At 33.4% G+C, this 13,381-nt stretch overlaps 1 protein-coding gene across 4 annotated transcripts in view; it reads left to right on the forward strand.

The window, feature by feature from the left end:
• The first annotated feature begins 2,887 nt into the window (after nt 1-2,887).
• LOC111045726 (hepatic leukemia factor) overlaps nt 2,888-13,381 on the forward strand; it is a 276,427-nt gene continuing 265,933 nt past the window's right edge. For all 4 annotated transcript variants that reach the window (XM_039431569.1, XM_039431566.1, XM_039431567.1 and 1 more), the window contains exon 1: nt 2,888-4,209. In XM_039431569.1, coding sequence (XP_039287503.1) covers nt 4,110-4,209 — 100 coding nt within the window. In that variant the 5' untranslated portion in view covers nt 2,888-4,109. The remainder of the gene's footprint in view (nt 4,210-13,381) is intronic.

Raw genomic sequence — 13,381 nt, forward strand, 5'->3', positions numbered from 1 at the left:
TGTAATAAATACAGACCATTGAAGAGCTAGAATAATGGCTTTTATTGACTAAAATAAACTGAGATAAAATAACAAACTTTCTGATGATTTAGAATAATTCAAACAACTGATTCATGACATATGATTATCATATCATTCTTCCCTCCCAGTAGTGGAACCTACCGGGGCCAATCTACGAGTGTTGACAGAAACTTCTCTTCCATCAGAAAGTCTTACTTGAGCGACATGAGGGTTCAAATGAATAATTTCTACCTTTTCAACTTCAGGATCATGCTTACTGAGTCTTACAAAGGTCTTCATCCATGCCTCCTTGGCGTTGATCAGCCAGGATGGCAAGTTTGTCATAGACGTGTGATTACGAGGATGAATGAACATTCGCTCGTGAGGTGTGCAATTGATGGTCGTGCAGAGAAGCGAGCGAATGCTGCTTAGTGATTCTAAGAGTACCTTTTCCCAGTGAGAAGTATCCATGTTCCTGGACCGTAGGGCTAAACGGATTGTCTTCCAAATTATTCCATTGTAGCGTTCCACCTGTCCATTACCTTGAGGGTTGTAAAGTGTTGTGGAACTGGTAGCTACACCCTTGGACATTAAGTAATCTTTGATATCTTTTGATAGAAAACTGGTCCCTCTATCAGTGTGTATGTATGAAGGATAGCCGTATGTGGTGAATAAGTCATTGAGATTTTGAATTACTGTTTCTGATGACATGTCTCGACAGGGATAGGCAAAGGGAAATCTCGAATATTCATCCACAATAGTGAGGATGTACTTGTTTCTAGTTGATGATGGCAGGGGTCCTTTGAAGTCAATGTTGATCCTTTCAAAAGGCCGAGTTGCTTTTATTAATTTTCCTTTGAAACAGTTGAATCTTGGCTTCAGCTCTGAGCAGATCTTGCATTCCATGCAGACTTCTCTGATGTCATCTACCGAGTATGGAAGGTTATGAGCATGAAGGTTATGAAGGTCCAGTGAAAAAATCTTGTGATGCCGGGGTGGCAGAGGTCTTGATGATATTTTATCAAGTCTTGTTTTGATGTGATACATCCCATTATCACACATGCTCGAGAAAGAGCGTCAGCAGTTATGTTCTCTTTTCCAGGTCGGTAAATGATGTCATAGGTGTATTGAGATAGCTCAAGGCGCCACCTCATGATTTTTTCGTTCTTCACCTTGCCTCTTGCCGTGCTATTGAACATGAATGAAACAGATTTTTGATCAGTAATAAGTTGAAAGAAACGACCAGATAAGTAATGACGCCACTTCCTTATGTAATGACGCCCTCCCACTGGGAGGGAAGAATGATATGATAACCATATGTCATGAATCACTTGTTTGAATTATTCTAAATCATCAGAAAGTTTGTTATTTTATCTCAGTTTATTTTAATCAATAAAATTGTAATAAATAGAGACCATTGAAGAGCTAGAATAATGGCTTTTATTGACTAAAATAAACTGAGATAAAATAACAAACTTTCTGATGATTTAGAATAATTCAAACAACTGATTCATGACATATGATTATCATATCATTAGGTATTACTATACATAGAACTGCTGAGTCCCCATCATTCCTTCGCTTGCCTTAACCCCCCCCCACAGGACACTCTAAAGTTCGCAACTTAAATGATTTCGTAAAACAACTACATCACCTCTATCACCTACAAGCGTCAAACAGGTTCCTACGTAGTCAATCAATATCGATTGAATCAAGCTTTTGTTCACATAAATTGACCATTTAGGCTCTACGGCCTCCTTCAAAATCTCAACACTTCATTCTCCATTCAATTTTGAAATGATAATCTACATTAAGCTAATAATCATTGAAAAGTGTACAGAAATAATAAATCATCATTAGGGAATATAACTGATATTTATATAATCATGATGACGAATTTCGTTCTCTTCCCATTGGCATAAAGATTGGACATTTAATTTTGGATACTACTTTGATACATATTAGTGTTAGAAAATGGGTCCATCATTTTGATTTTAGAATAAAACTATAGCACATCACTTGTTACTTCAAGCTCTAGCTGTATCGTTAGCACCAATAGGATCGACAAAATCCTCTCCAGTTCAAGAGATGTGAGCGCTGGAAATGTAACATTTTCTCTGCCACACACTGAGTGTAATTATCTCTTTTTCAATTAATCAAAACCCTGAATTTCCAAAAAAAAAAAATAGTTTCATAATATGCGACAACACTTTTAGGGTAAGAAAACTCGAACTTGAGTTATTGCAAATTTCACAACAATTTATTTTCATGTTTCATGAAATATACAATCTATATTCATGAGATATAGCCCGAATTATGACTATATCACCGATTTAACATCATCATCATCATCATCATCATAAAAATGTACACAATTATGACTGTGATGGATTCTCGCACAGATAAGTTTAAGTAAGCAATATGTATTCATGAAACATATCCCGATATATATGAAGTACACAATCTATATTACTATCCAAGTTGGAAATCTAGCACATACTATCAAAAAGTAAACAATTAGCAATACCGGTTCCGAGAGATGCTCCAAAGAAGTCTATCCATCTTCTTTCAACTTTATCAATCCATCGCATGCGCTTGTCTACACAAACGCACACACACGAAAGGGCTTTTGGGCGCACAAAAGTATAGTTTTACACCTGATGTAAACAAAATAAGTCGGAGCAACTTGGCTTCTATTCGTGGCGGATAAGCTGTCCCTCTCTGTCATGAGACTGTCCCTCTCTGTCATGTGATTGTCTCTCTCTGTGGCCAAGAGGGAGTGAGAAAGAGTCATACATGTAGTGGCCAATCAGAGAGCGTTACCGGGCATTAGTGGTGGTAGGCAACTTGTTCCAAGAATATTTTCACCGGCAAGACGCGCTAGACGTCGCTCAGTGCCAGTGAAGACCAGTCGTCCGGTTGTCAGTTGCCGTATCCGACCAAACAGCCGACCAGGGAAGTCGTACTACTCGCGTGTGTATCGCAACGTTCACAAAAACAACAAAACCTAATCGAAAATATATAAAACACGATTAAACATCCATAGTAGAATACAGAAATAGTTCGAGTGTGCGCAGTTGTGAGAGTTTCCTACAAAGGTTTTCGGCGTTTGTAACAAAAAAGTTTGTTACAAAACTTGTGACAAATTTGCTGGAAAAAGTTTTAGGCATTTGTTACAAGAGAGTTTGTTAAAAATTTGCTAGAAAAAATTTCTAGGCGTTAGCTACAAGAGTTTGTGACAAATTTTCTGGGAAAAGTTTAGGCATTTGTTACAAATTTGCTGAAAGAAGTTGTAGGCGTTTGTTAAAATTGGTACACACCTGCTGGAAACAGTTTAGCGGCATTCGACTTGCATTTCTGTGAAAACACTCTAAGATTGTGTGGAAAATAAACTCAGTGCTGTAGTTTGTTATTAGAATAGTAGCTACATTCTACAGGAGTTTAAAACCTAGATAGAATTGAATACTAGGCCTATCTACAAGAGGTTGTAGAACACTATCTTTATTCTACGAAAATAGTTGTTGTTGAAAATAGGATATTATAATATCTTCAAGAAACAGTAGAATACCATCCACTGCTCACACGAAGTTGTAGAATATCACATACAAAAAGTTGATAATACTTTCTACAATCTTGAAGAATATTATCTAGAACCATCTAATTTTATCAGTTTTTTCTATATTCAAAACAGGACTAGTAGAGGGGAGAAAATTCTGCAATATCAGAACAAGTTTCCTACAACACTTTACGCTACAGTTTGCAGGAAAGTTTGGGAGTATTTGAGAAAAAAATTCAAATGAAAATGGGAATACCAATGTGACCCTCCAACAAGCATCAATGTGAAACCACACATTTGAAGTTAACTGTAGCAATAACAAGAACTGATTCTAGAAGTAAATAATCTAAAAGTTGTGTGGGATTAATCACGAGCAGCCAAACTTTAAAGTTTGAAGTGATTGGTAATTCATTAACTTTGAAAGTTTAAAGTGATTGGTTTAGAACTTCTCTACAATAACCGACTAGTGCTATAATTAGGAATATTCGGGTAAAGTGATTGGTGATAAGTTTTCAAGTTTTTCAATTTCTGTTCTCTGACTTTGTGATCGGATATGACTGACAAGGATGAGCCGCCGCCCTCGCCAATTGAGTTGGATTGCAGTTTGAAATCACTTCTCGACCAGCAAACTCTAGGACTTCTGCCGCTGTTAGGTGAGTAGCTTACGCATTTTCCATTTTAAGAAATATTTATATTTTTAAAAAACTATCAATATTTACACATTTTTAATTTTGTGACAATATGTAGATTTAAAAACCCTCAATGCACACCAGAATATGGTCGATATTATTCAAAGTATGTTGATCGATTACTGATTATTTTAGCTGTTTAGAAAAGCCGCTGTTAGTTGAGTAATGTACACATGTTTCATATTGTGAAATGCAGTATGCAGATTTAAAAATCCCCCAATGCACACCATAATGTGATCGATATTATTCAAAGTCTGTTAATCAATTGTTAAATATTATTTGAGCTGTATTAAAGCTACACAACAAAACCCAATAGAATCAATAATTTGATTGAATGGTATGAGATGTGGTATTCTCTATAATTGAAAGAATACGACGTTGATGTTGTCAATACCACTATATTTGCTTTTTAAATTAATTTTTGAACAAATATAGTGATATTGACAACATCAACTTCGTATTCTTTCAATAGAATCAACCAAAAATGATGATACTGCACCTTTTATCAACTTTTACAAATTAATTAGAATATTAGTTCTTCACCTATACAGCATATAAGCAGATATTAATTCAATTACAAAAACAATTTGTCTAAGCCTACTTACTGACTGGAACGCTTAACAAAGTGACAACATTGATATCAAATGGTTTTTAAACAACGTTGAAATCGAGGAGGTAGGAAGGGGTTAAATAGGTGACACTCGTAGTCCATCAACATTCAATTTAAGTTTACTTGAAATTTGGTTTGAAATTCAATATCTTACAGAAATATATCAGTCGGATAGCTAGCTCATTGATTATATAAATATAAATGTAAATAGAAATACAAATATCATAACCCTTTTTGAGTTATTTTATCACAACATGTTTCGGACATTCATACCATTTCCAAGTGATTTGATATAAATAGATAAATACTGCTGGAAGATTCTTATTTTTGATTATATATAGCCCTGAACAGAAAAGAGACAAATATAAATGTATATATTAGGCAATTAGATGTGAACCTCCCGTCAAGACTCTCCTCCAAAAAAAAAACCATGAGAATAATAATTATGTTCTTGAAAAGTTTACATCATTTTTTATTATGATTTGAAACTGAAATTTTCTACATTATTTTGATACAATAATCAGATAGACGGTTTGAATGCAAGAGGAAATTACTTTGAAAAATTGTACCGGGCTCATTGTAAGTGAGTTACAGATTCCATTCCTAGAACGTTTTATTCAAGAACCAGCTTTTAAACGTCTACTCCATCACATGCACTTAGTCCTTTGCCCTTGGTTGAGTTAGCAATTCAATTTGATGCATGAAATTGCGTCACACAAACAAAATAACAGGAATGGACTGAAATAATTGTTGGTGAGAAACTGAAGAGTCAAACCTAACCGCAAATCCTCTTACTGGCATCATAACATTGTACTGGAGTAATCCCTCTTCACAAGCCAACAATACTACTTCCATTATTATCCCACATTACAGCGTTAACAGGTCTATTTTCAGAAACAATTGAAGTTTGTGAATAGTTTGAAATTTTCTACGAATATTCAAAGTACACGACCCAGACAATAAAATTGGTAATTAGTTTTCTTCATTTGTAAAGTACTGCACTGCCTTTGAAGAAGTGTAAAGACTATAAGTAAAGGACGAGTTTTTGATTACTTTCATTCACGGATACATAATTATTCTAGTAAAAAAAGTAAATTTGTATGGCTTTTGTTGATGGGGAGTCCCTTGCGGGAAGGTCCCACCGCCTGAATATATAATTTAAGCCGTCAATGGGCCTTGCGACTTTCTTACTTCAGCCGGGACCGACAATTCAATTCTAGTAGTATCCGTGCTTTCATTCATTATATTATTGAGCAATTCAAGTCTTGAAATGTTGAAGCAAGCATACTCCACCCAGAATGAGGGCCAAACCACATAAAGCGTTTTTTCAGGCGCCAACCCAATCTGAAAACGTTGTTCCGAGTAGACTACGTTTGACAATTGGAAAAATAATTTCAATTATTTCTGAAAAACTTTCTTAATTTCATCACCCTCTTATCTTTTTTCATGTTTTCTGCTTGAAATGTCTCGACATTGACAAACATAAACATTAATTAAAAAATTACTATAGGTCGGATAAAAATGATCCAGACACCAATAGAAAGGAAACATTCTCCCCGTTAATTTGAAATAAAATTATTACGCCCCATGATTCTGAGAGAAGTGATATTCAAAAGAAAAACGAATCTTCGCGATGATTCCAATTTTATCATAAAAGTTGAATTTCCTTTTGATCCTTCAACCCTGAAACTTTTCTAGCACTACTAGGATATCTGGGATGATATTCTACATCCAATTCTGACGTTGAATTGGAAATTTGAGAAAGTTGCAATTTTACACGATTTGGCAACCCTTTAATTTCTTGGGATGGAGGGCCAAGTATCAATTTATTTTACACAAACTATAAATAACTAGATAAACGCTGAAAACGCTAGGGTCTGGCCCTACCCTATTGTGTTGAGAAGTTGAAAATAGATCAATCCTGGGATTTATGATTATGGAAATATTAAGGAAGATATTAGAGAGCTTCAATACCTTACCTAAAAAATATAATGTTTTTCATTAATTATCTAGTTAAGAAGTTGGACAATTTATTTGTAAGGGCGTCACAATCTGCAATGGCATTTATTATGGGTCCATCATTATGAATTATCTCATATGAATATTACCTCATTATGGCTCCATCATTATGAATTATCTCATATGAAAATTATCCCATTATGGGTCCATCAAAGCTTAGTACTGTGATACCTGTATTTATTGACTTGATGATATAAAAAGAAGAAATCAAGGTGTAAAATTATAATGAACATGAAACTTTAATCGCACTTTAAGCCTCAACTAATTACTTTATTACATTCCCATGATGAGATTTTTAAATCTTGCTTTCAAAGGGCAGAGATTTAACTAATGTCCAACAAAGATCTAATTTGCGCACATCTTTCAACTAATACAGCAGGAGATGCATTTATCTCATCAATCTTCCTGATGCAGTCAAGTTAAATATATTTTTCTGTTCTTTATTTTTAATTCTTCGCACTTTTTTGTCCATTTTTTCTTCTCTTTCTGTTATATTGATGAAATAGCATTACAAAAGCAATCAAGAAGTAAGATTCTTGATGAACATGAGCTGTGATAAGTTTCTCAATACTGTATATGTTTCTTATAATGAATACCTCATATATGATGCATTATTTATGTCTTTAACCTTGATATTTCCAATTCCTATTGTTGGAGAATACTAAAATAAATAAAAATAATTCATCAAGTTCAGTAAATGATCTTCTATAGTGTGATGTAGGCCTATTTTACTTCTTTTTGTAACACATACTGTGGAAACTCTATTATTTTATTCTACTTGGAGCAACAATGTTCAATGGAGGAAATACCTCTGAACTTTTCCTTTCAATACTGAAATACTCATATTTTATAATTTTATCACAATTTGACATTTTTCAATATTTATTCAATACCCTACTTTATTATATTGTTCCTCCCTATAGGCTACCCTGTGTGGGGACACTTGAATATATATAATAAAATATTTATATACAAATTTAAATATTATATCATGAAGAACATAATAATTGAATATGGTATTATATTGAAATAAATCAATATATCAATATTTATAATCATTCTTGCACACATTCATACGCACACACATTCACATATGCGCACACACATTCACACATGCGCACAAACATACACACACACACACACACACACACACACACACACACTTACACACACTTACACTAAACTTAAAACTATGTACGGAGTGGTTGCTGTTTTTTTTCATATTTAGTTCAATTTTATTCATAGTTGACGTTTCGTTTTTTTTCAAAGTGCTGATATAATTAGACCATAAATGAATGCGTTTTGAAGAAAGTGACAGTGATTGAAATTTAATACTGTCTTACTGTTTACGCATACCGGACGGGATTTGTGAGTTCAATGATTTATTCGATTTATTCTTTATTATTCTTCATTTTTCTTTTCACAATGGAGCACAGATCGGGAGAGAAAAACTAAGAATACCTTGTACTATTTCTCTTCCAAATTTAGGTAACATTAAAAGTCCAAAATGAGGTTATGTCTTCTGAATTTCCACAACAGGATAAATAATTTTATCCTCAGAGTACACTGTAGATCTATGAGGATTTCTACCCAACTTGACTTTTTTTCTAATCTTTCAAATACATAGCAGATTTCTACAATATTTTGTTTTCTATAAATCATGTAAAACCAATGTAAAAAACAATAAAATCTTTCCAAAATTCAAGAGGAAGCATGTATTTTAGATGCTTCAATAACGTTACTAAACTCGATGCACTACCCGCATATTCATTCAATTGTGAATCAGTCACTTCAAATTAGGGAAAACATCCTAAGGGAATTAGGAATATTGTTTGATTTGGATCCTCCAGGAAGGATGATGTTAGGACTTGAGACTCCAATGTCCGGTTCACCAAGCTCAATGAAAATTGTCAAATTTGAAAATGGTCAAATCAGGTACACGCTTTACGAGAGCACTGAAACATATATGATTTTTATGGCAATAGTCACTAACGATAATTCAAGTGCATACTTGTAAATCATACCCGACTTGACCATATTCAAATGTCAAGATCGAGTTTAGTCAACCCGGGTTTAAGGCTTTGTTTCTTTTCATAATATTATTTAGAATGTCTTCATAAAATGCTGTATTGATAGGACTCTGAGAAGAATAATAAGAAAACAACTACTATAATATCATATTGTGAAATTTGTTGCATAATTAGCTGTTGTACTGTAATTTATTGTAGATTCGTGTATAGACCGGAATGTATTGTGACTTACTTGAATAAATTTGAATTTAAATTTGAATTTGAATTGTAATATCTCAATTCCCATCAATAATTGAGCAATGAATGAACGAAATCACGGGGAAAACCCATGTAAATATATTTGGAATAGATTATATAAATCAGATAACAGTACCGGTAGTCTTATTGGAAGCTTCAACATATTATTTATAGGCAATCTACACATTACTATCACTATATCGAGTACAATAGCAACTGCTGGAATATTACTATGTATATCGATAAGAATGAATTTCAAGCATAACTACTGTGATTGTTACCTATAGGTTGATGTAGGAATATATAACTATATCTCACTAAACTCTATCACACATAAATTTTCCATACTGATGATATTGTGAACTAGTTCAGGAATATAACTATATTTTACTAAACTCCCTCATATATAAATTTTGCCAACTTGATGTTATTGTTGTGGACTAGTGTAGAAATATAACTATATCTCACTAAACTCTATCACACATAAATTTTGCCAAATTGATGATATTGTGAACTAGTTCAGGAATATAACTATATTTTACTAAACTCCTTCATATATAAATTTTGCCAACTTGATGTTATTGTTGTGGACTAGTGCAGGAATATAGCTATACACACTGAACTTCGTAGTATGCCAAAATAAAAGTTAGACATGATTGCACATGCTTCTCTCAAGGTCAAATCTGGGAAGACTGATTCCATTGTTCGTTCAACCTGAATTGGAACTTTATGTATCCATCAGACGTTAATTGACAAATGCATTCTACTTATCACCCTTTTATAACAGTCATTAAAACGTGAATTACAAAGTAGTCTTGGTGATAGTGCAGGGCTACCACTACCATCTTTATAGCTGTAATCAGCAAAACACCATCATTATAGTAATAGACGGGTTGCACTTTTTGTAAGTCATTTTGTACTTTTTTTAAGACTTGTAAACTGGTTCATTGATGAACTGACGGACGCGTCTATTACGTTTAGATGTAATGCCAAGGTTGTATGGGGGCTAAAAATAAATTGGCGTACAGTAATCGCGGTGAATATTGGTGGCTTGATTTTTCATCGACACGAGAAGGCGTGTTGAAAAAGTTTAATCATGTGAGATTGTTGCCGACTTCTCAGGTAGCAAGATACCACAAAATTTTTTTTATCAATGGTGGAAGGAAATTCGATTTCAATGTTCCATAGAAGCATACGGTAAGGATAGTAGGCTATAGGGAGGATTTAGTTAGGAATAAGGAGATCATGATCAATTGCAGAACAGTTTTGAACATTACATTTTCAAATTGCCACTTGGAATAACGAACAATCTTGTGGATGTGGAGTCTGATGCAAAACCATTGAGGCAACATCAAAGTGCATGCTTGTTACCAATCAAATTCATCAAGAAATTAAAATAAAGTATCAGGAGGAACGTTCTCATTAAAAATACATAAGAACCATGACGATCCAGGAATAATAGACCTACTTGTTATTATTATCACCAGCGGTCAAAGATGTTTCTTTTGCTAGTGGTGCCTGAAACAATTTTTAGTTTTTTAGTTCTGGGTAGTTGATTTAATTTATTTTTCCTCCACCTACTGTCAAAAGTACTTATAGCCCAGTCAATGAAGGTCCAAAAAAGCAGTTTCGATCCGAAAATTAAATAAAAGCTGAATTTCCCACCATCGATAGAACCCTCCCAGAGGGTCATTCTCCCAAAAGTCCCAAAAAATCCCCTTGGAGCTTTCCGCCCCAACCCCCTAAAACATGAAAAATGCAGGTAAACACGGGAAATCAATTATCTCTGTAACCATTGATCGGAAACAGTTCTATTATATGCCATTCAATTAGTTACATTATGGACTACAATATTAGTTATATTCATTTTTTCAATAAAATTAACAGTTTTCTTGATAAAATGATATATATGTAAAAATTGAGGGGGTTTGTGATTTGATTTTTTTGTTTTCTCCGATTAACCTCGAAACAAGTAGTTTTAAAGAAAAATGAGTCAAATAATTAATGTAGCCACTCTCATTGCAAATCCATTGGTGTATAGTTTTATGTATTTGCGATTCAATTTGACGCTGTGGAAGGGGAAACAGTCGACGCGGAACGGCGCGGCTGACTCTCTTAGCCATAGTAAACAGCAAACTGGAAATCAATTATCTCTGTAACCATTAATCGGAAAAAATCTATCATATGTTATTCGATTCGTTACATTATGGACTAGAATATTAGTCGTATTCATTTCCTCAATAAATCAAACAGTTTCCTTGATAAAATAATATATACATAAAAATGTAGGGGTCTTTCGATTTGATTTTTGTTTTCTCCGATTAACTTCGAAGCAAATAATCTAAAGAAAATTAGACAAATAATTAATGTAGCCACATTCATTGCGAATCCATTGTTGTATATTGTTATTCATTTGCGATTCGATTTGACGCTGTGGAAGGGGAAACAGTCGACGCGGTATGGCGTGGCTGACTCTCTTCACCATAATAAACAGTAAAATACGACAGTAGTAGGCCTACTGCTTTCTAAGTTGCATCTTATTCACACCATGGCGCTCGAAACAATCAATTTTGTCTATTGTTTTGACATGCGATGAAACTAATTTTTCACATTTTAATTCTCTAAATTCTCTAAAATCATTTTGTTGTTATAGATGTGCTAAATCATGCATTCTATGACAGACAAAGATATTGTTTGCAACCGATAAAATATTCATACTATTACATAATATAATACGTATTTAAAATATGTGTGTATGATTATAATTCTATGCTAAAATTTATCATAAGTTTTGTCAAAAACTGAGATAAATCAAAGATTACAATAGTGTTAACAGTGGCAATTTCCTGAGAAATCATAGCGTGCAGTCTTAGCTGTTTTCTACAGTTAATATTCTTCAAGCCAGGTTGATAATATACCTTCAGTTGAGCCAAATATATATGACGGCTGAGGCATAAAAAAAATATACATTGGGATAGTTGAGTCGAAACTTTCTATGATTCTCTCTGTAAAGTAGCTTATCTTCCGTTCTTACTAGTTGAATCTAGATTATTTAGACAGTTCAATATGAAAATTCAGTAGATTCTAAAGATGAAAGCCATGCAAAAATACAAATTAAGGAAGAGTAAGCATGCATAAAAGGTAGGAAAATCATGAAAGTGTTTCACATTCAACCACAAAGTACCCTACCGTATAAGATTAATTGAAAGACGATTCATCATCTTCTATTATTTTTGTTAACACATCGATTTTTCACCTCCACTCGCATCTTGTCATTCACTATACAAGGTTGGCAGAAGCTTTTCTTTATGTCGATTTATGTTGATTGAAATTGATTTTGATTAGGGCACCAAAAGGATAGATCATTTTCTATTTGAAGCATTCAAATTGAATCTATTTACAGATTTAGTTGGGTGAAGCTATTTGAAAAATGTACCTGATTATCAATTCCATGGTTTTTATACCATTCTAGTTCATTGTGATCATTGAAGGGTTGAAGTGATGAGTTAGTTCAAGTGAATTCTAGTACACAAGTATATTGTGCTTATGATGGGCTCTTCTTTATTTTCTATCGATGTTTTGCTCCAGTAGAGGAAATTTAAAATGTTGGTTCCACATTTTATAAGCTTTATAAATAATATAAATTTGATAAGTCCAATATCAAATTAATCGATGTTGACTTTCATTGTATCGCTTTGTATCAATGTTACTTGCACTGTTTGCAATTCATCACTATTCTCTCAAGAATTAGTTTTTTATGAATTTCATGATAAATCAAAATTGAAATTCAAATGCTTTTTGGATGACGTTCACATTCCACTGGTTTTTTTCAGTAATTGTTACGTTGAAGAGTGAGGCAAGTCAATCCATTTGGAAGTAAAAGGAAATCACAGTGCGATTTGAACAGTGGATAGTAACTTTGAAATTCAGTTGCTCAATTCATTACGGCTTGATACTATCATTCATAATTATAGTTGATCAGAAATATGGATTGTCTTTATAATGTTTATATTTCAGTTTGACCAATCTTCTATCACAGTCTCGCTTTCATTCATAAACATGATAATCCTAAATACGTTGGTTACCTTAAAGATGTAGCTTATCTTACGTCGAACAATGTACAATATAAACAATTTTCATTAAATTACTATTATGATAATCATTGGAATTTCTGCCTGTGATTGAGAAAAAGTCATTTTATGAGCCTTGAAATTCATACCTAGAAAAAGTTGCATTATTA

The sequence above is a fragment of the Nilaparvata lugens genome, chromosome 6 (assembly GCF_014356525.2).
Source record: "Nilaparvata lugens isolate BPH chromosome 6, ASM1435652v1, whole genome shotgun sequence".
Taxonomy (NCBI): domain Eukaryota; kingdom Metazoa; phylum Arthropoda; class Insecta; order Hemiptera; family Delphacidae; genus Nilaparvata; species Nilaparvata lugens.